The sequence below is a fragment of the Neoarius graeffei genome, chromosome 13 (assembly GCF_027579695.1).
Source record: "Neoarius graeffei isolate fNeoGra1 chromosome 13, fNeoGra1.pri, whole genome shotgun sequence".
NCBI lineage: Eukaryota > Metazoa > Chordata > Actinopteri > Siluriformes > Ariidae > Neoarius > Neoarius graeffei.
This window is the reverse complement of record NC_083581.1, coordinates 65406341-65430885: the sequence shown is the minus strand read 5'-3', so window position 1 is coordinate 65430885 and position 24545 is coordinate 65406341. Positions and strand designations below refer to the sequence as shown.

General features: G+C 43.3%; 1 protein-coding gene across 1 annotated transcript in view; it reads left to right on the top strand.

The window, feature by feature from the left end:
• The first annotated feature begins 4467 nt into the window (after positions 1-4467).
• The window catches only part of xkr7a (XK related 7a), a 48582-nt gene continuing 28504 nt past the window's right edge, over positions 4468-24545 (top strand). Inside the window, exon 1 of the mRNA XM_060936980.1 lies at positions 4468-4925. Coding sequence (XP_060792963.1) covers positions 4468-4925 — 458 coding nt within the window. The remainder of the gene's footprint in view (positions 4926-24545) is intronic.

Below are 24545 nucleotides of genomic sequence, written 5' to 3'. Positions count from 1 at the left end.
GATGGATATTTACAAAAGACAATAAGGTTTATCAGTCTGAACACTAAATATATTCCCTTTGTATAGTATTCAATTGAATAAAGGTCAAAATGGTTTGCAAATCATTGCATTTTTGTTTTTATTTACATTTTACACAGTATCCAGTCTATTGCAACTGTATGTGTGTGTGTGTTGTTTTCTTTGACCTATGTAAAATGACCTTGAATTTGAGAAAGGCACTATATAAATGTCTTTGGACTGTGGGGGAAATCGAAGCACCCGGAGGAAACCCACACAGACACGGGGAGAACATGCAAACTCCACACAGAAAGGCCCTTGCCGGCCACTGGGCTCAAACCCAGAACCTTCTTGCTGTGAGGCGACAGTGCTAACCACTACACCACTGTGCCGCCTATTATCTCATCTCATCTCATTATCTCTAGCCACTTTATCCTGTTCTACAGGGTCGCAGGCAAGCCGGAGCCTATCCCAGCTGACTACGGGCGAAAGGCAGGGTACACCCTGGACAAGTCGCCAGGTCATCACAGGGCTGACACATAGACACAGACAACCATTCACACTCACATTCACACCTACGGTCAATTTAGAGTCACCAGTTAACCTAACCTGCATGTCTTTGGACTGTGGGAGAAACCGGAGCACCTGGAGAAAACCCACGCGGACACGGGGAGAACATGCAAACTCCGCACAGAAAGGCCCTCGTCGGCCACGGGGCTCGAACCCGGACCTTCTTGCTGTGAGGCGACACTTGCTTCCGTGCCGCCGGAATCGGGTTGTATTTATTATTATTAATTTTGTTTTCGCGGGACCCATTTATTTTTCACATGTAGAGCACCTGGCTGGTTTTATTTCTTATGTGTGATTTTCACACATGATTAATTTACCAAATATTGATGTCATGTGTTTATGCATGAGTTCATATGTGTAATTTCAGGGCACAACATCATGAAATGTACCTTAACATGCTTCTTTCTCATATTACTCACATAATCACATATGAAAAACTTATGATGACGTAAAATGTTGTGATTTTTCCATAAGGGTTCAGACCGTTGTTTATTTCCTAGTGGGAATGTGTTCATTTTCCCGGCCTGTAGAAATGGGTCAAATGGTCATAATCAGTTAATGTGCTTCTGACCGGAAGGCACAGCCTTCATGTGTGCTACTTTTCAATTCTTGATTGCTTATGGTTGGGCTATTGTATGAACCACTTACCGTATATGGAGGAAATAAACTTGATAACAGAGAAGGAGAGGGGTTTAAGGGTGGCTAATCAATGGTCTGTAGACCACTGTGTAAAGAACATTAGGCTATACAACCAGTTGGCATTAATAACTATGGGATGCCTCAAAACAATGGGATGGAAAAACAGACAGATATATACAATGCACTAGAGCAACAGAAATATAATATGTTTAGTGTTAACGAGTGTCTTACAAGTGGGCTGAATTATACCTAAAGCAAAATTAGCACATAATGCTTCAGTCTAGTCCATCATGTTTCAGAAGTAGTACACAACTTTATAACTCCCAGTGTTAAATGGTCATATTAGGGGTGAACGATATGACAAAAAAAAATCATATCACAATACTTGACATTTTTACGATATACAATACTGCATCTATTGCAATATTTGGGTTTGGTAACTGAAAAACAGTAAAACAGCAGTGTTTCATTAAAAAAAATAACATATCTACAAAAATTAACTGATTTAAAAAGAATAAAATAAAAAAATCTAATACTTTTATTACAACCCCGATTCCAAAAAAGTTGGGACAAAGTACAAATTGTAAATAAAAATGGAATGCAATGATGTGGAAGTTTCAAAATTCCATATTTTATTCAGAATAGAACATAGATGACATATCAAATGTTTAAACTGAGAAAATGTATCATTTAAAGAGAAAAATTAGGTGATTTTAAATTTCATGACAACAACACATCTCAAAAAAGTTGGGACAAGGCCATGTTTACCACTGTGAGACATCCCCTTTTCTCTTTAAAACAGTCTGTAAACGTCTGGGGACTGAGGAGACAAGTTGCTCAAGTTTAGGGATAGGAATGTTAACCCATTCTTGTCTAATGTAGGATTCTAGTTGCTCAACTGTCTTAGGTCTTTTTTGTCGTATCTTCCGTTTTATGATGCGCCAAATGTTTTTTATCGGTGAAAGATCTGGACTGCAGGCTGGCCAGTTCAGTAACTGGACCCTTCTTCTACGCAGCCATGATGCTGTAATTGATGCAGTATGTGGTTTGGCATTGTCATGTTGGAAAATGCAAGGTCTTCCCTGAAAGAGATGTCGTGTGGATGGGAGCATATGTTGCTCTAGAACCTGGATATACCTTTCAGCATTGATGGTGTCTTTCCAGATGTGTAAGCTGCCCATGCCACACGCACTAATGCAACCCCATACCATCAGAGATGCAGGCTTCTTAACTGAGCGCTGATAACAACTTGGGTTGTCCTTCTCCTCTTTAGTCCGAATGACACGGCGTCCCTGATTTCCATAAAGAACTTCAAATTTTGATTCGTCTGACCACAGAACAGTTTTCCACTTTGCCACAGTCCATTTTAAATGAGCCTTGGCCCAGAGAAGACGTCTGCACTTCTGGATCATGTTTAGATGCGGCTTCTTCTTTGAACTAATAGAGTTTTAGCTGGCAACAGCAGATGGCACGGTAAATTGTGTTCACAGATAATGTTCTCTGGAAATATTCCTGAGCCCATTTTGTGATTTCCAATACAGAAGCATGCCTGTATGTGATGCAGTGCCATCTAAGGGCCCGAAGATCACGGGCACCCAGTATGGTTTTCCGGCCTTGACCCTTACGCACAGAGATTCTTCCAGATTCTCTGAATCTTTTGATGATATTATGCACTGTAGATGATGATATGTTCAAACTCTTTGCAATTTTACACTGTTGAACTCCTTTCTGATATTGCTCCACTATTTGTCGGCGCAGAATTAGGGGGATTGGTGATCCTCTTCCCATCTTTACTTCTGAGAGCCGCTGCCACTCCAAGATGCTCTTACCCAGTCATGTTAATGACCTATTGCCAATTGACCTAATGAGTTGCAATTTGGTCCTCCAGCTGTTCCTTTTTTGTACCTTTAACTTTTCCAGCCTCTTATTGCCCCGTCCCAACTTTTTTGAGATGTGTTGCTGTCATGAAATTTCAAATGAGCCAATATTTGGCATGAAATTTCAAAATGTCTCACTTTCGACATTTGATATGTTGTCTATGTTCTATTGTGAATACAATATCAGGTTTTGAGATTTGTAAATTATTGCATTCCATTTTTATTTACAATTTGTACTTTGTCCCAACTTTTATGGAATCGGGGTTGTACATTATTTAAAAGCATTTTTAAAATAATACATTTTACAATGATATTGTATTAAAAAATGTATAATTTTAAGATTCCATACAAAACCAATCAAAGTGTCTTGTTCTTCTTCTTTGTCATCCTTGTCCATCACTGCTACCAGGTCGGGGTCCATGTGGATCCTACTGATCCACGTCATATTAACTAGAGCACAGTTTTATGTGGGATCCTGTCACAACCCTCCCATTTCTGGGTTTGGGAAACAACCATTCCCACCTATGGACAATTTAGAGTAGCCAATTAGTTTAACTGCAGCACAGTGGTGTAGTGGTTAGCACTGTCGCCTCACAGCAAGAAGGTTATGGGTTCGAGGCCAGTGGCTGATGAGGGCCTTTCTGTATGGAGTTTTCATGTTCTCGCCGTGTCTGTGTGGGTTTCCTCTGGGTGCTCCAGTTTCCCCCACAGCCCAAAGACATGCAGGTTTGGCTAACTGGTGGCTCTAAATTGACCGTAGATGTGTGAATGGTTGTTTGTACCCCACCTCTTGCCCATAGTCAGCTGGGATAGGCTCCAGCTTGCCTGCGACCCTGATGGATGCGTGAATTAGCCTAACTGTGGGAGAAACTTGAGCACCTGGACAAAACCTATGCAGACATGTGGAGAACATGCAAACTCCACACAGAAAGGCCCCCGTCAGCCACTGGGCTCGAACTCAGAACCTTCTTGCTGTGCCCAATCAGTTTGTCATTACTATTTCAAAAAGTTACCAACTTTACCTAGATATCTAGATAAAAGTTACCTCTCCGATATAGCTCATATAAATCCAGCTGTGAACATCTGGGCGATTTAATGAAACATTGGGAATATCGCTGTGTATAGACTGGTTTATTTTGATATGATATTACAGTATCCAGATCGATCCCATGGGAAAAGTCATGAAAGTCGATGCTCGGAAAGGAATGAAACCCTTTTCTTCCCTCCCACGTCCCTCCCACGCGTGCACACACTGACATCCCCTACCACCACCACCATCTCTCCATCCCTCCCTCCTCCCATTTCTCCATAAGCCCTCCCTCTCTCCCTCCCGTTCTCAATCGCTCCCACATCATTCCTTTTTACTCTCTTTTCTACAACAAACATGGCCGCGAAGTCGGACGGCACAGCCGTGCCGTTACAGAACGACATCCGGCCGTTGTGCACGCGCAGTCCCGGACTGAGCTCACCGCGCGGCCGCTACTCTCTGCTGGACTGCTGCTGGACGCTCGGCGCTCTCCTCGTGTTTTTCTCGGACGGGGCCTCCGACCTGTGGCTGGCCGCCGACTACTACCTGCGGCAGGACTACCGCTGGTTCGCGCTCACGCTCGTCTTCGTGGTCGTACCGTCTGTCGTGGTGCAGGTGCTGAGCTTCCGCTGGTTCGCGTATGACTACTCGAAGTCGAGCAGTGCCGGTTCCGCCGCGGCAGCCGTAGTGGCGGCGTCCGGAGCACAGAGGCGCTTCAGCACCACGGAGAGCGGCGTTCGGACCCGCTGCTGCAGAGCCAGCGCCTGGTTCTTCCACAGCATCGTGCACATCCTCCAGTTAGCTCAGGTCTGGAGGTAAGAACCGGATAAGTACATAAGCTTTTCTTTAAAAAAAAATAAAATAATAATAATGCATGATCATGCGATTAAGGAGCGCTCATGCCATGATAGCACGCTGAGTGGCAACTAGTTCATCATGTGTAGTAGGCTAAATGTGAGCTCACTCTGTTGGATAAGCCATCAAATGTAAGGCAATTGAATCTATAGTGTATTGCATTTCCTCTCTTTTGCTTTTTCTCTTCAGACAGCTTTTGCTCTCATCAAAAGCAACACACACCCACTTGAAAGCACAGACCGCTACACATTACTCAGAGCAGCGCTAATGGCTTTGAGGTGGTGCTGACAGTGGGCTGTTTTAAATTAAATCTAGCATGCTTTGTTTAATATTTCAGCTCACACAGCAAACTCCCTAATCTTTAAATGAACTCTTCAAGGTGTTCATTGCATTTAGCCTGACAAAACACTTTACGGATGCATAATGCATGCCATATAAACTTATACTGTACACAGCCCTGTTGTAGCCAACAGTCAGGGGGTTATCCCAAGCCGAGATTGAGTTATGGAGATTGTTGAGAAGAAATATTCCTTCCATTATCGCTGTTCAGTATTTCCTGTTGTCTCGTGCCAATTCATCACCTCCTAGCCATGGAGGTTCCGGGCCCCACCTCCTCCTCTTCCTCTCCTGAGCTTCTGGGTCAATAATCTCCCAGAGAGAATCGTCTACTCATCTGCTTATTCAGGTTGTCAGGCAGAAATCGCCTTAAGCACACTCTAAAATCCCTTTGTCTTTTGAACATCGCATGGTATAATGCAACCTCGTATGATACAGGATGAAGACTAAAAAGCTGTGATTTTAAGATGCTTTTTATTGTGATTTTATTTCTATATGTATGTTTTGACAAGGAAGGAAAAAATATTTAAACAATCAACATAACTTGAATGACACACTCATTTGTATACTCATGAGAGTAAGGTGGTGGTTAAACATGGGTCATTTTGTTTTGAATGAATCAAACATAACTGACCATACACTTTTGTAGGTATACAATTGCTCAGCATGTCTGTTGTTATGCACAGTACCCCGTATATCACTGACTACAAATGACCTGACATGGTGTGTGGGACTGGTATGGGTGGATTAGGTACAGTATCAGTGTTGGGGTTTTTAAACACTGTAACTGGCCACTTTGTGAGACACTCAAACCTTGTTGGTCACATTGTATGGGTGCAGTTAGAAAACTATAGTTCATCTTTTCCCATGCACTGTTAGTCATATCTGTTAATAGTAAGCTAGTCATTCATATCTTGTCACTTTTTGACCATTGATGCTAATTTTGGTTGTTGCACAGTTATCAAGTCAGTAGCAGTGACACAAAAGTGTTCAAAAACCCAAGCAATTTGGCACCTGCCAGCACTAAAACCCTACCATTTCACAGTCACTGCTATACTAAAGATGATCCATCAAATACTATGAATTTATCAGTTGTCATGGTGGTCCTGAGGTGGTCCCTTTCCATTTAGTGATCCATCAATCCGTTATCTGTAGCTGTTTATCCTGTACAGGGTCACAGGCAAGCTGGAGCCTATCCCAGCTGGTTATGGGCAAGAGGCGGGGTACAGATCATCGCAGGGCTGACACATAGAGACAAACAACCAACCATTCACATCTACAGTCAATTTAGAGCCACTAATTAGCCTAACCTGCATGTCTTTGGACTGTGGGGGGGAAACCGGAGCACCCGGCGGAAAGCCACACAGACATGGGGATAACATGCAAACTCCACACAGAAAGGTCCCCGTCAGCCACTGGGCTTGAACCCAGAACCTTCTTGCTGTGAGGTGACAGTCCTAACCACTACACCACCCATGCCACCCCCATTTAGTGATGTGATATGGTAGAAATATGGCATAGCCATAGGTGGGCTATAATCAGTGACTGTATGCATACAAATTGCACCTTTATGGTAAGTACGGCTAATAAAATGGCCATGTAGTGTAGATATAAGGCAGGAATAGCTAATAAATCTCCAACTAACAACTAGCAGTGTGTATATCACAATATATTTTATTATTTGCGTGGGTTGGGAAAACCCACTGGATGTCACTGTTGTTGAATTTAGAAAAAATGGATTTGGCTAAACTAGTGGTTTTCTGCCAGTAAAATACAACCCCGATTCCAAAAAAGTTGGGACAAAGTACAAATTGTAAATAAAAACAGAATGCAATGATGAGGAAGTTTCAAAATTCCATATTTTATTCAGAATAGAACATAGATGACATATCAAATGTTTAAACTGAGAAAATGTATCATTTAAAGAGAAAAATTAGGTGATTTTAAATTTCATGACAACAACACATCTCAAAAAAGTTGGGACAAGGCCATGTTTACCACTGTGAGACATCCCCTTTTCTCTTTACAACAGTCTGTAAACGTCTGGAGACTGAGGAGACAAGTTGCTGAAGTTTAGGGATAGGAATGTTAACCCATTCTTGTCTAATGTAGGATTCTAGTTGCTCAACTGTCTTAGGTCTTTTTTGTCGTATCTTCCGTTTTATGATGCGCCAAATGTTTTTTATGGGTGAAAGATCTGGATTGCAGGCTGGCCAGTTCAGTACCCGGACCCTTCTTCTACGCAGCCATGATGCTGTAATTGATGCAGTATGTGGTTTGGCATTGTCATGTTGGAAAATGCAAGGTCTTCCCTGAAAGAGAGTTCGTCTGGATGGGAGCATATGTTGCTCTAGAACCTGGATATACCTTTCAGCATTGATGGTGTCTTTCCAGATGTGTAAGCTGCCCATGCCACACGCACTAATGCAACCCCATACCATCAGAGATGCAGGCTTCTGAACTGAGCGCTGATAACAACTTGGGTCGTCCTTCTCCTCTTTAGTCCGAATGACACGGCGTCCCTGATTTCCATAAAGAACTTCAAATTTGGATTCGTCTGACCACAGAACAGTTTTCTGTTTTGCCACAGTCCATTTTAAATGAGCCTTGGCCCAAAGAAGACGTCTGCGCTTCTGGATCATGTTTAGATACGGCTTCTTCTTTGAACTATCGAGTTTTAGCTGGCAACGGCGGATGGCACGGTGAATTGTGTTCACAGATAATGTTCTCTGGAAATATTCCTGAGCCCATTTTGTGATTTCCAATACAGAAGCATGCCTGTATGTGATGCAGTGCCGTCTAAGGGCCTGAAGATCACGGGCACCCAGTATGGTTTTCCAGCCTTGACCCTTACGCACAGAGATTCTTCCAGATTCTCTGAATCTTTTGATGATATTATGCACTGTAGATGATGATATGTTCAAACTCTTTGCAATTTTACACTGTTGAACTCCTTTCTGATATTGCTCCACTATTTGTCGGGGCAGAATTAGGGGGATTGGTGATCCTCTTCCCATCTTTACTTCTGAGAGCTGCTGCCACTCCAGGATGCTCTTTTTATACCCAGTCATGTTAATGACCTATTGCCAATTGACCTAATGAGTTGCAATTTGGTCCTCCAGCTGTTCCTTTTTTGTACCTTTAACTTTTCCAGCCTCTTATTGTCCCGTCCCAACTTTGAGATGTGTTGCTGTCATGAAATTTCAAATGAGCCAATATTTGGCACGAAATTTCAAAATGTCTCACTTTCGACATTTGATATGTTGTCTATGTTCTATTGTGAATACAATATCAGTTTTTGAGATTTGTAAATTATTGCATTCCGTTTTTATTTCCAATTTGTACTTTGTCCCAACTTTTTTGGAATCGGGGTTGTACACTTAGACACATCAAATTTAAGAAACCATAAACATATTTAAAAGTAGACGGCCTTTTGATTTCATAAAACTGGTAAAATTTAGTTCCATCTGAAATTTGGTCTTTGTGATATATGTTTATTTCTGTAATATCTTTAAAAAAAACCAGGCCATTCTATGGCTGGGATGTTATTTAATTTGAGGGGATTCCCTAGGAAATAATGTGCATGAAATCACTCGCTTTGTGCAGTCAAGCAGACAGAGGAAGTCCAAGACGCATGTGCATGTTTTTGATGTTAGTTTTTGATCTACTGAACAAAAATAATTTACCTTTCAGCATTGGCTGCTTCTTCTTCTTCTTCTTCTCTTGGGTTTTACAGCAGCTGGCGTCCAGTGTTGCATTACTGCCATCTACAGGTTTACCTTGACTGTGCACTGACAGTTGCATCATTCTGTTGCTAAACGAACAGCTGATCACACCGAGGTGCTCGCTGACCGCCGATATTTATTAGTTTGGTCCTGCGTTTCCTTTCCTTCACAACATAATGTCTTTTCTTCTCGCTTTCCGTGACTGTAGTCGGTCTTTCACGTTTCATTCACACACTCACGCTCTTCATTTTCCTCTCCTGTTTCAATTTGTATCCCACAATGCCTTGCGCGAACGGGGAAAGCCCACCACGTGATGCATGATGTAGTCTCTTGTATTGCGTCACGGTGAAGCAAGAAATAATAGCAGAGAATTTAGGGCCATGTGGCCTTAAATTCATTAATTGTCCTTTAAAAAAACCTAATAAAACTGGAATTTGATTCGAATTCAGTAGCTTTTGATCTACTAAACAAAAATAATTAGGTGTTGGGGAAAATTCTTTTTACAACCTAAACCTGAAAAATCTGAAAGTCAGTCTACCTTTAATGAAAATATGTTGAAATATTTTTGTATAATTTCTAACCTTGCTTGTACTATGTTCCTGTTTGTTGCATGTTGGGTAATGAGCAAATTTAACAAATGTGGTGGTAAAAGCAGTCAGCGTGCCTAAAGATGCCTAAAATCTTGATAGCAAAGAGTGATTTCCTCAAACAGCGAATGTCACCTTTTGCTCAAGCTGTTATAGCTAAGTGGCATAGTGAAAGCCTGTTCAATTCAGACAGTTCAGTTTGTAATCAGACACTGGGAGCCAGAATGTCCATGATACTCCTGCACTGCAGTCAGAATGAATTCATTAAATGTGAGTTTCTCCCTTTTCCCTTTAATACCTTTATTTGTAGTTGTGATACATGCAAAAGACACATACTGCATGTCATAGTTCACGAAAGTCTGTCGTTTTCAGATCTAATAAAAATGTCAGAAATTCACCATGTTTTTTTTATTTTCCAGGCTGCCACACATATTTAGGATGGTATTGTACTTTAGTATGTTTAGTATGGCGGCATGGTGGTGTAGTGGTTAGCACTGTCGCCTCACAGCAAGAAGGTCCTGGGTTCGAGCCCAGTGGCTGGCAAGGGCCTTTCTGTGTGGAGTTTGCATGTTCTCCCCGTGTCCACGTGGGTTTCCTCTGGGTGCTCCGGTTTCCCCCACAGTCCAAAGACATGCAGGTTAGGTTAACTGGTGACTCTAAATTGACCGTAGGTGTGAATAGTTGTGTGTCTCTTTGTGTCAGCCCTGCGATGATCTGGCGACTTGTCCAGGGTGTAGCCCGCCTCTTGCCCATGCAGTGGTGCTTGAAAGTTTGTGAACCCTTTGGAATTTTCTACGGTATATTTCTGCATAAATATGACCTAAAACATCATCAGATTTTCACACAAGTCCTAAAAGTAGATAAAGAGAACCCAGTTAAAAAAATGAGACAAAAATATTATATGGACATTTATTTATTGAGGAACATGAGCCAATATTACATATCTGTGAGTGGCTAAAGTATATGAACCTCAAGGATTAGCAGTTAATTTGAAGGTGAAATAAGAGTCGGGTGTTTTCAATCAATGGGATGACAATCAGGTGTGAGTGGGCACCCTGTTTTATTTAAACAACAGGGATGTATCAAAGTCTGATCTTCACAATGCATGTGTGTGGAAGTGTATCATGGCACGAACAAAGGAGATTTCTGAGGACCTCAGAAAAAACGTTGTTGATGCTCATCAGGCTGGAAAAGGTTATAAAACAGTCTCTAAAGAGTTTGGACTCCACCAATCCACAGTCAGACAGATTGTGTACAAATGGAGGAAATTCAAGACCATTGTTACCCTCCCCAGAAGTGGTTGACCAACAAAGATCACTCCAAGAGCAAGGTGTGTAAGAGTCAGCGAGGTCACAAAGGACCCCAGGGTAACTTCTAAGCAACTGAAGGCCTCTCTCACATTGGCTAATGTTAATGTTCATGAGTCCACCATCATGAGAACACTGAACAAGGAGAAAGCCACTGCTCTCCAAAAAGAACATTGCTGCTCGTCTGCAATTTGCTAAAGAGCACGTGGAAAAGCCAGAAGGCTATTGGAAAAATGTTTTGTGGACGGATGAGACCAAAATAGAACTTTTTGGTTTAAATGAGAAGCGTTATGTTTGGAGAAAGGAAAACACTGCATTCCAGCATAAGAACCTTATCCCATCTGTGAAACATGGTGGTGGTAGTATCATGGTTTGGGCCTGGTTGCTGCATCTAGGTCAGGACGGCTTGCCATCATTGATGTAACAATGAATTCTGAATTATACCAGCAAATTCTAAAGGAAAATGTCAGGACATCTGTCCATGAACTGAATCTCAAGAGAAGGTGGGTCATGCAGCAAGACAACGACCCTAAGCACACAAGTCGTTCTACCAAAGAATGGTTAAAGAAGAATAAAGTTAATGTTTTGGAATGGCCAAGTCAAAGTCCTGACCTTAATCCAATTGAAATGTTGAGGAAGACCTGAAGTGAGCAGTTCATGTGAGGAAACCCACCAACATTTCAGAGTGGAAGCTGTTCTGTACGGAGGAATGGGCTAAAATTCCTCCAAGCCGGTGTGCAGGACTGATCAACAGTTACTGGAAATGTTTAGTTGCAGTTATTGCTGCACAAGGGGGACACACCAGATACTGAAAGCAAAGGTTCACATACTTTTGCCACTCACAGATATGTAATATTGGACCTCAATAAATAAATGACCAAGTATAATATTTTTGTCTCATTTGTTTAACTGGGTTCTCTTTATCTACTTTTAGGACTTGTGTGAAAATCTGATGTTTTAGGTCATATTTATGCAGAAATACAGAAAATTCTAAAGGGTTCACAGACTTCCAAGCACCAATGTCGTCAGCTGGGATAGGCGCCAGCTTGCCTGTGACCCTGCACAGGATAAGTGGTTATGGATAATGGATGGATGTACTAAATATTACAATTGATTCCATTTCTACCAGAACTGTTCTTTCCTTAATAACATGTCAGAACTGTTTCAGGTTGTCACATTTTGATATAAATGTGTTTTTTATTTGTTCTCCATCTGATAAATCCTTGTGAAATCACCTCTATATCTATTGCTTGATTATGTGTGCAGCCATCATAAAATTTTTCATAGTGTAGCTCACAAACATCAAGTTTTTTGTTACAATAATAGTTTCTGAAAGGCCAAAACTCAGACATGGTGTAGTTTGCATTCTGATTGCTGTAGGTAAGAGAGATATCAAGGGACTTTGAATGCTGGACTTTGTAAACTACTGTAAACCACTGGCAGGATCTTCACCTTGTCAGCCTGTGAATGTGCTGACTGATTGTGATGGAGCCGAGCTGTTATGTGACCGGAGTGTTGTTGGCTGAAACGTCGTGTGGAGAAGGGTTAATGGTGCTTACTATTAGTGACACTGTGGGCCTGCCGGCCATGTCAGCCAAATTTAGTTGCCCTTTTGTCCTGACACTCATACCCCTTTGTACATTGCTGTCTGTTTTCCAATTTGCCTTTCATTCACTATGCCATTCAGCTAATAATTTTTTTTTGGTTCAATCTACAGATACAAAAAAAAAAAAAATAAATAAAAAAATACTTATAAAGTGCTCATAGTGAAAGAGCTCTAAGCACTAAATATACAATATGTAAATACATATGAATGGGCAATAAGCAATAAGGGGAAGCCATGGCCTAATAGTTAGAGAAACTGCTTTGGGACCAAAAGGTTGCTGGTTTGATTCCCTGGACCAGCTTAAGTGTCCTTGAGTGAGGTGCCTAACCCCAAACTGCTCTGGCAAGAGTGGTGGTGTACCTTGTGTCTGATTAGCCAATGAAAAACTGTTTGGGCAATGAACCTGATTGAATAAGAGATACAAATATGAAGTTCTAAATAGATGAATCTTGAGTTTTGACTTGAGAGGAGGAAGAAGAAGAAGCCTTTATTTGTCACACATACACTCAAGCACAGTGAAATTTAACCTCTTCATTTAACCTATCTGAAGCGGTGAACATGCACACCCTATGCTACAGCACCCAGGGAGCAGTTGGGGGTTAGGTGCCTTGCTCAAGGGCACTTCAGCCCAAGGCCACCCCATGTTAACCTAACAATATATTTTTAAACTGTGGAGGAAACCCACGCAGACACAGACAGAACATACAAACTCCATACAGAAAGGCCCCCATCGGCTGCTGGGCTAGAACCCAGAACCTTCTTGCTGTGAGGCAACAGTGCTAACCACTACACCACCATGCCGCCCAATGTTTATGATTAACATGTTCCAGAGGTGAGGCGCAGCTCCAGCAAAAGCACGATAGCCATATGTCTTGAGATAGTAATCCACCAGCTTTAAAAGAACAGAATTTGAAGATCTAAATGTTCTTGTCGGGACATACAGCTGTAGAGCATCACTGATATAACCAGGTGCAACACCATGCAGCCCTTTTAAAGCCAGAAGTAAAATCTTGAAGTGGATACGTTTCTCGACTGATAACCAGTGAAGCTGCTTAAGTACTGGACTGACATGGTCAAATTTACATGTATACTTCAGAAGCCGAGCAGCGGCATTAAGAACACGCTGAAGCTTTAGACGTTCATACTTTGGCAAACCAAAGAGAAGCACATTGTACGAGTCAACCTTCGAAGTCATGAAAACACTCAATACATAATGTTTTGTAAGTACTAAAAGAAAGATTAGTAAAAGAAAACAAACATTCTTCAACCTTTATGATCTGTTGGGTCTTATTCTCTTGTAAAAGATTAACTTTTTTTTGTGGCACATTATCTTGTACAAAAAGAACAGGAAATCTATTAACTCCAAAATCACTTATAAAGGACGTCTAAGGATAGTGGGTGAACCTTGGCAGTAAACATTTAAAATATGGGACTACATAACATGAATTCAAAATGAGGAAGGTTGCACTCTCAGTATTAAGATTTTATGATGAGGTAGACATGAGTAGAATATATTTCCAGAGCTGTTCTTATGGAGTTTTATACAACAAACACTAGAATACAAATAGCTCAGAGGGTTTGGGTTTGGTATCCACCCACCTTTAGATGCACAACTATGGTGCTGTAGTAACCACAAGTTTTGTCCTTTGAAACAGCACTTCCATCTCTGAAAGGATGAATTATACAGATTTGGAGATTAATATACAAATATATTTGACTGAGACCGCGAGCTGGCCTAGTGGTTTGTGTGTCCACCTCTCGACCGGGAGATTGCGGGTTCTACTGGCAGTCGGGTCATACCAAAGACCATCATAAAAAATGGTACCTACTGACATCTGGTAAGGCACGCTGCAATATAGATGTGAGTGGGGAAGTAAAACTCTCGCGGTTACCAGAGGACTCACCCCCCATTGAAACCCTACCTGTATAGGCAAGATGCTGAGGGCTATCGAAACGGAGATTGGTGCCACACCCATACACCTTAAAGAGTTGGTTAGTACTGGGACAGGAGACTGCCTCCATGGGAAAACCAGATTCTGGCGTGAGAGGGACTTTGACTTGATATTTGACTGACATTTATTCATGTTACACAAAAATACATGAAAGACATTAGACTTTTTATAAATGAGTTTTGGGTACAAATAACTCCCTGTAGTTTTCTCAGTGCTGGGAAATGTGTCAAAATTTTACTGACACCTGCATTATAGATGTAACATACTGTATCAAGATGCAGATTAAAAAAAACCTGGAGTATTGCTTTTTGAATCGCATTGAGATTATAAGAAGAACAACTTTATTCATCACACACTTGTGAAATTCCTCTCTGCATTTAACCCATCTGAAACAGTGAACACACATACATACATACCCAGAGCAGTGGGCAGCCATGTTAACAGTGCCCGGGGAGTAGTTGGGGGGTTAGGTGCCTCACTCAAGGGCACCTCAGCCCAAGTCCATCCCATATTAACTTGGGACTGTGGGGGAGACCGGAGCACACCCATGCAGACACAGGGAGAACATGCAAACTCCACACAGAAAGGCCCCTGCCAGCTGCTGGGCTCAAACCCAGAACCTTCTTGCTAGGAGGCGACCATGCTAACCACTTACACCACCGTGCCACCCAACTTCTCATCTCATCTCATTATCTCTAGCCGCTTTATCCTGTTCTACAGGGTCGCAGGCAAGCTGGAGCCTATCCCAGCTGACTACGGGCGAAAGGCGGGGTACACCCTGGACAAGTCGCCAGGTCATCACAGGGCCGACACATAGACACAGACAACCATTCACACTCACATTCACACCTACGGTCAATTTAGAGTCACCAGTTAACCTAACCTGCATGTCTTTGGACTGTGGGGGAAACCGGAGCACCCGGAGGAAACCCACGCGGACATGGGGAGAACATGCAAACTCCGCACAGAAAGGCCCTCGCCGGCCACGGGGCTCAAACCCAGAGCCTTCTTGCTATGAGGCGACCATGCTAACCATTTACACCACCGTGCCACCCAACTTCATAGAAATAATTTGGCCATTTTGATCTGAATGTAACAAAACGAAGTGAAGTGTTAAAAATGACTGGTCTTTCTAAATACGAAGCAAAAAGTGATTTTAGTGTCTGTCACATTCCCTCTGTCTTATTTACGCTTCCACCTGTATACACACCAACCATCTGCCAAGCATGTGAAGGGGTTTTGGAGTCTACTCTGATAAATAATTAGTAATAAAGATAATGATTTTATATGTTATTTATAGGCTGTTTAAAATATAGACTTTTCTATACAATCTAAAGAAATTGCCTGGTTACATGTAATTACCGGGTATAGGGTTTGTTTTGTTGATCTATTGCCAATAGTGCTTATAAATTGCAAAGAAAGACACTTCAGGTCTGGTACTAATTTCTAAAACATTTTTCTTTCTCTCTCACACATACACAGATGGCTTAAAGTTTACACCTCGGCTGTGTGGTGAGAAACTCAGTCTCACTTTCCATTATGCCATCGGGTAAACCTGAATGATCAGATTTCTGCTGCTGCCATTCTCCTCAGTGGTTTTCAGCATGAAACTTTGTTATAAAGCTTGCACACAGAGCTCTCCTTGTATTCTGGCTTTGTTTGACTTGAATTACTGCTAATGCCATTAAAGCTGACACTGGGACTGGGCTCTTCACAGACCTGCTTTAGAGAGATTACTGATGTAGGGTTTTATCTGTAGCCCAAAAGTGGGAAGACTATGAGAATGCTACTTATTTGAAAACATGTGCTGGTTTCAATGAGCAATAGAGGTGGCTATAAAGATAGGTGTGTGTTGTGATTGTAACTTACCTAGGAACTTGTACAGTGAAAGCACCACAGGGATGATGGAAACTATGGAAAAATGTATAATTAACAGTTATTCCATGAAATCGATAGCGCTATAAGTCATGTACGACAAGACTGAATGGAATAATTGTTTTAGTCCATCCACATTCACAGTATTTTGAGAAACAGCGCATTTTTATTTTGTGCAAATTCGATAAAAACACTTTATACAAAGTGTCCGACAAAACAATTTCCACTTAGAATGTAAACAAACCAGCAAAATGACAGTAGCAATTTGTGAAAAATGCTATAATAATAATAATAATAATAATTCTTGAAAACTAAATAAAGATACGTTCATACCATCAAATACTTTCATTCCATATTTTGTTGCTTTTTTGTATTTTGGGGGGTTTTGTTTTCAAGTAGAGTTTTTATTTCATCCTCGATTGGTTCAGCAACATGCTCCACCATTTTGTTTTTCTCTACTCATGGTATATGAGCTGTTAGCCTAGTAATAGAGTAGCCAATCAGAATGCACGATTGCTCATATCTAGTGAATGTGGATAGAATATATCGTGATATAATGAAACTTTCTGTAAGGAGATGTTTTTGGAAAATCTCTGGTGTCAGCGCTTCACAATTGGTCTATAAGTTTTTTTGCCACAAGAAAGTGTTCAGGACAGGACACTTTGCATCATTTCTCAGTTTCTCAGTCACATGACAGTTTGCATTTTAGTGCTTGAGAGAGAGAGAGAGAGAGAGAGAGAGAGAGAGAGAGACTCTTTTCAGCAACAGTTATGTACTGTAAGTGATAACAGGAACTAATATGAACTAATGGATATTCCACAGTATTAAATGTAACTGTAAATGGTTAAAAAGTGCATGTTGTTTATTGATAAATTAAGAATTGTAACTGTTTGCAAATTGTTTTAAAGGGAATAAAGCACACTTCAGGTGGTAATGACCCTCTGCTTCGTGTGCGTGTATGTGTGTGTGTATACAAATTATCAATTATTATCATCAATTCACAAGTGCATTTTGCTGGTTTACAACATATGACAACATCTGAGCACGATATATGACAATAATATTTTCTTCTAAGGATTTTGTCTTTCATCAAAGCATAGATGCTCAGCAGATTTAATTTTCTAAAGTTATGTTCACATTGCATGAGTAGTTTATTACTCCAGTATCATAAGATTCATAGCACTGCATTAGTCAGCTAAGAAGAAGAAGGCTGGAGGAATTGCATTTCACCTGGCAATCGGTGTTACATCAAGATAATTTTTTTTTTGCTGAGTCATTTTCAACGAAGCCACTCTTCCACAGATTTTATGGTTTGCCACAAACCAATAGGGAGTTTATAGCCAAATTTGTCTTGCAAATAGGACTATAAATAGAGACATCTCTCAGAATGTGTTCCTTTTCAACTGGGCTGGGATTCAAATGGACACTGTGTGTGTGTGTGTGTGTGTGTGTGTGTGTGTGTGTGTGTGTGTGTGTGTGAGCATGAGGACAACACAAGAAATCTTTCATCAGATTATAGTGCAATAGATCAGCAAAAGTTCCTAGTTAATCTCCCTGATGGGTGAAGTGTGGAAGTGATGTTAATTTCTGCAGCAGCTGGGAGCTTAAATCCTGTTTATGACACGTTTCAGGATTCCAGAATTAAACCATTAATTCAGGAGCCCAAAGCTTAGCTGTGACAAGAAAATTAACTTAATATGGTGGTTAATGGGTGTAACTGAGGCAGGGGTGGGCTACAGGCTATTGTCCCTTTTACACAAACGTCAATTCCAGCTCTGTTACTACCAATCGTTCTGGCTCTGAGGTGGAACAACACAGACCCCCCTGTTCTGTATTCAGACATTTTTTATAGAACACAATTTAAGAACTTCATTTACCACACGTACACTTCAAGACAGTGAAATTCCTCTCTGCATTTAACCCTTCTGAAGCAGTGAACACACACACACACCCAGAGCAGTGGGTAGCTATGCTACAGCTCCCAGGGAGCAGATGGGGGTTCGGTGCCTTGCTCAAGGGCACTTCAGCCCAAAGCCACCCCATGTTAACCTAACCGCATGTCTTTGGGGGAAACCGGAGCACCCGGAGGAAACCCACGCAGACACGGGGAGAACATACAAACTCCACACAGAAAGGCCCCTATCGGCCGCTGGTCTCAAACCCAGAACCTTCTTGCTGCGAGGCGACAGTGCGAACCACTACACCACCATGCCACCTAATTTAGGATAAAGGCATAAGATTCCTGCCTTGAACAGTCTCTGTGAACTGGGCTTATGTGTGAGGTGCTGAGCTTTTGAAGTGCTGATTCTGTGTGTGGTGTGTGTGTGTGTAGATGGATGCGGTTATGCTTAAATGCTCATTAATGACTGTTGAAACAATATGACTCCAAGCAAGAGCTTCTCATGCAGTCTGTTACCAAACTAAATTACATAATATTCTCTTCAAATGTTAAAATACCATTTAAGAAACATTTGCAGGCTTCAAGCTACTTATGAGATTAATGATTTTGCATAAATATGATTTAATTATTTTTTGAGGGCAAAATAGAGCCCTTTGATGTTTCCTTTAGTTCTGTTTAAGAGTTTAAAAGAAAAAGATTGACATCCTATCCAGACCTTTGTGCCATATTCTTTAAGTTATCCTACAACACAGCAAGGTAGAATTCAAGTCAGAAGGTGTAGATTAATTTTCTGTAACAGCATGGCACTGACAGTAGTTCCATCTGTAAAATAACGATATAGTATATTAAAATCTACTATATAAATTATTCTAGAGAATTTATTGTTCCTAACAGCTCATTCACAATAATGTAAGTATAAAATAAACTGATGTTTAACAAAGAAAAACATATAATTGCTGATGTGTTGAAGCTTTCTGTTAGATGTTTATGTAACATTTATGGAAGGAGTCTTCAGTGTCAGGGCTTTGTAACCGACAGAAATTTTCCTGAGAGTCTTCAGAAGAGATGAATCTGAGTTTTCTGCTTTTTCAGTCACAAGCTGTATTTTCTCTCAAAAAAGTCAAAGTCCCTTCCCACGCCATGTGGCAGCACCGATCTCCATAGCCCTCAGCCTCTCACATAGTTAGGGTTACAGCAGGGGGCTAGTCCTCTGGTAACCGCGAGAGTTTGACTCCCCATTTGCATCTGTATTGCAGCATGCCTTGCCAGACAGCAGTAGGTACCATTTTTATGATGGTCTTTGGTATGACCCGACCGTGAGTAGAACTCACGATCGAGAGGCGGACACGCTAACCACTAGGCCAACTCGCGGTTTTCTTTTTCTCATTAATTTTCTCTCATTATGTTCAATAGAGGAGTGGCTGGTGAATGAAGAACTGTTTGTAGCTGCTCTAATGTAAGCAATAATATAAATTAATATGTCTTGTTATGGGTGTAGTGGTTAGCACCATCACCTCACAGCAAGAAGGTTCTAGGTTTGAGCCCAGCGGCCGACAAGGGCCTTTCTGTTTGGATTTTTTCATGTTCTCCCCGTGGGTGCTCTGGTTTCCCCCACAGTCCAAAGACATGCAGGTTAGGTTAATTGGTGGCTCCAAATTGACCATAGGTGTGAATGTAAGTGTGAATGGTTGTGTGTCTCTATGCGTCAGCCCTGCGATGACCTGGCGACTTGTCCAGGGTGTACCCCGCCTCTCGCCCATAGTCAGTTGGGATAGGCTCCAGCTTGCCTGTGACCCTGCACAGGATAAGCGGTTACGGATAATGGATGTCTTGTTACATTAAATGCAACTAAACATTTACATAGTGCACTGTAATTGTTGGAAAATAGCTGAAGTATAAGCAGAATAATGCTTTGGTCTGTTACAGTATATGAAAAGAATCCACTTTGGGGTTGATGGCCAGGTCTTAGAAAAATTCAGTCCATCTCATCTCGTCTTCTTCTGCTTATCCGGGGCCAGGTCGCGGATGCAGCAGTCTGAGCATGGAAGCCCAAACTTCCCTTTCCCCAGACACCTCAGCCAGCTCCTCGGGAAGAACACCGAGGCGTTCCCAGGCCAGCCAAGAGACATAGTCCCTCCAGTGTGTCCTGGGTCTTCCCCGGGGCCTCCTCCCAGGGGGACATGCTTGGAACACCTCCCCAGGGAGGCATCCAGGAGGCATCCGAAAGAGATGCCCGAGCCACCTCAGCTGATTCCTCTCAATATGGAGAAGCAGCGGCTCTACTCAGAGCTCCTCCCGAGTGACTGTGCTTCTCACCCTATCTCTAAGGGAGTGCCCAGCCACCCTGCGAAGGAAACTCATTTCGGCCACTTGTATCCGCGATCTTGTTCTTTTGGTCATTATCCAAAGCTCATGACCATTGGTGAGAGTCGGAATGTAGATCGACCGGTAAATCGAGAGCTTCGCCTTTTGGTTCAGCTCCTTCTTCACCACGACGGACCGGTAAAGTGACCACATCACTGCGGAGGCCGCACCGATCTGCCTGTCGATCTCACGCTCTATCCTTCCCTCACTCGTGAACAAGATCCCGAGATACTTAAACTCCTCCACTTGAGGCATGACTTCTCCACCAACCTGGAGAGGGCAAGCCACCCTTTTCCGGTCGAGAACCATGGCCACGGACTTGGAGGTGCTGATTCTCATCCCAGCCACTTCACACTCGACTGCAAAAATTCAGTCCAAAATTTCCAAAATGGGAGGAAAAAATACCAGAATCTAGCCCCATACGAGATAAGTTTGGGCCATCACGAGACCCAATCATGAGATGATGCAAGGGGATGCAAGTGCAGTTCGGGGTGGTTTTAATGGGAACTTGATCAAGCAAGCAAATCCAAAACAGTGCGTGCAATCATGGTCAAAACTGGTAGAGGGAAACCAAGGCACAATCAGGATGTCATAGACTAAATCCAGAATTGTCAGCAAAACAGGCCAAACACTTGGAAACTAGCAAGATAAACAAACAGCTTGGTATGACCAGCATGAGCAAGATCAATACTTTGCAATGTGTGTGTAGAGTGCTTAAGTAGAGAAGCTGTAATTGTGAACAGGTGTCCATGATTAATACTCAGGTGACAGGGAGTGGTGAGATGCATGCTGGGAAGGGTCATGCGAGGTGAATAATGGAGTGCCCAAAGCTACTGGAGATGGAGAACAGGCACTGGAAAAGGGTGATGCATCTTTTTCTTTACACCATGATGTGCGTGCATTTCTGCAATATGCCTTTTTATCATCGCCTGGTAAGGACATTATCCACACCATAATACCTCATTCCCATGATTAATCTTCGCAATATATTTTACAGCAAAAATGCTCTGTACTTTTTTTGGATTGTTGTCTGCATTTACACTTTTCCTTTAAAAATGATCATATAACAGCACAGTCCAAACAGTGTTCTTGTTAGGGCTGGTGGAGGTATGGTGAAGTTAGGATCCAAAAACAGAACAGACAGTAATCCAATAAATATGATGATTTAATACAGGGAAGAAAGGGCATGGCAAATAGGTAAACAGACAGGACAAAAAACAAATGGCAAAAGTCTAGTCCAAAAAACTATAGACCAGAGGTTTAAGCTGTGACATGTGGAACGTGGGATGGATGCGTCACATGGTGAGTGGTAGTGCCAGTCTGACGGAACATGGGTTGATTACCTTTTTGATGATGAAGGGTCCTAGGTACCTGGGGGCCAGCTTGCGGGAGACGGTTCTGAATGGCAGATGGTGTGTGGAGGGCATGACTCGTTGCTCCACCTGGTAAGTGGGTGCCTTAGAGCGATGTTTGTTGGCCTGCCTCTTGGATGCTATGGCGGAGCAAATGAGTTTTCTCCAGGCCAATGCCCACGTCCTCCTGCAGCAGCGTATGAAGGTCTGGACTGAGGGTACGGTGACCTCCTCCTCTTGGTTGGGGGAGAGTGGTGGTTGGTAACCTAGGGAGCACTGGAAGGGTGTGAGACCTGTGGCAGATGAAGGAAGTGTTATGAGCATACTCGATCCAGGGTAGGTACTTACTCCAAGAACTGGCATCCCTGGATGCCATGCACCTGAGTGCAACCTCCGAAGCCTGGTTCGCCCATTCTGCCTGGCCACTGGTCTGTAGGTGGAAGCCTGAGGTGAGACTACAGGTGGCCCCGATGAGTTTGCAGAAGGCCCTCCAGAACTGTTCAGTGAACTGAGGGCCCCGGTCAGAAACGATGTCGGTGGGTAGTCCATGTAGGCGGAAGACGTGGTGGACGAGTAATTCTGCGGTTTCTTTGGCTGAGGGGAGCTTGGGCAGAGGAATGAAATGGATGGTCTTGGAGAAATGGTCAATGACAGTGAGGATGCATGTGTTGCCACCTGAGTTGGGGAGTCCTGTGACGAAGTCCATGGCGATGTGAGACCAAGGTCGATGTGGAGTCAGGAGGGGTCTTAGCAAGCTGGCAGGGGGCCGATTGGCTGTCTTGTTCCGGGCGCATGTGTCGCAGGCTGCCACAAACTCCTGGACGTCCTCCTTGATGGATGGCCACCAAAAGCACTGCTGGATGAGTGCCAGGGTTCGGGTGGCTCCCGGATGACAGGCCAGCTTAGAGCCATGACCCCACTGCAGCACCTGGGTTTGCACAGGACAGGGAACAGATGGTTAGGAGGAGTGTTGTTGGGGTTACCTTCACCAGGGTCCTGCTCCAGGGCTTTCTTCATGAGCGTCTCAACCTCTAGAATGGTGGCTCCCACCAGGCAGTGCGGAGGAAGGATGGTCTCGGGCGGCTTGGACTCCTCTTGGTGGGAAGAGAATATCCTGGACAGGGCGTCGGGTTTGCTGTTCTTGGAGCCTGGGCAGTAGGAGAGCGTGAAGTTGAACCAGGAGGAGAAGAGAGACCAATGGGCTTGACGGGAATTCAGGTGTTTGGCGGACTTAAGGTATTCCAGATTCTTATGGTCGGTCCAGACTAGGAAGGGGAGCTCCAACCCCTCGAGCCAGTGTCTCCACTCCTCCAAGGCTAGTTTAACAGCCAGCAGTTCTTGGTTGCCGATGTCGTAATTCCGTTCAGCTGGGGATAGCCGGCGGGAGGAGCATGGGTGGGCCTTGTCACTGGCCCTCTGGGATAGTATAGCTCCGACCCCTGACTCGGAAGTGTCGACCTTGACAATAAACTGCTTGGTAGGATCGGGTATGGTGAGAATGGGTGCTGTGGTAAACCTGTGCTTGAGCGTGGAAAAGGCTTTCTCTGCTTCCTCCCCCCACTTGATTTGGGTCTTGGTCGAGGTCAGGGCTGAAAGAGGTCCGGCCACCGTGCTGAAGTTGTGAATGAAGCGCCTGTAGAAGTTGGCGAATCCTAGGAAGCACTGGAGCTCTCGTTTCAAAGATGGGGTCAGCCAATCAGCAACTGCCTTGAGCTTGAGGGGGTCCATCTGGATCCTTGCCGGGGAGATGATGAATCCCAGAAATGAGACAGAGTTCTGATGAAATTCGCTTTTTTCTGCCTTGACAAACAACTTGTTCTCTAGTAGGTGCTGGAGGACCTGCCAGATGTGACCCCGATGTTTCTCCAGGGAGCGGGAGAAGATCAGGATGTCATCCAGGTACACGAAAACGAAGATGTTTAGGAAGTCCCTTAAGATGTCGTTAACAAGTGCCTGGAAGACTGTGGGCGCGTTGGTCAGGCCAAAAGGGACCACGAGGTACTCGTAGTGACCAGTGGTGGTGTTAAAGGCTGTCTTTCACTTGTCCCCCTCCCTGATCCTGACGAGATGGTATGCATTGCGTAGATCTAGCTTGGTGAATACCTTGGCTTCCTGGAGTAGTTCAAAGGCTGTGGTCATGAGCAGTAGTGGGTAGCGGTTCTTGACCGTGATGGCGTTGAGACCCCAATAGTCAATGCAGGGGCGGAGCGACTTGTCCTTTTCCACGAAGAAGAATCCTGCCCCTGCTGGGGAAGAGGAAGGATGGATGATCCCAGCTGCCAAAGATTCGGAGATGTACTTGGCTTGCCTTTCGACGAGAGAGAGAGTAGAGTCATCCTTTGGGTGGCGCTGTCCTGGGTAGGAGGTCGATACCACAGTCATAGGGTCTGAGGAGGGAGGGACACTGATCGGGTCTTGCTGAAAACAAGTTTGAGATCCAGATATTCAAAAGGCACATGAGAGGTCAGGGAACTCGCTGGCTGAAGGCTGCGGTGGTTTGGCAGGAGGCAGAGCAGAGTTCAGACAGGAAGCTAGGCAGGACTGGCTCCAGCCTAGGATGGTGTTGTCAGCCCAGT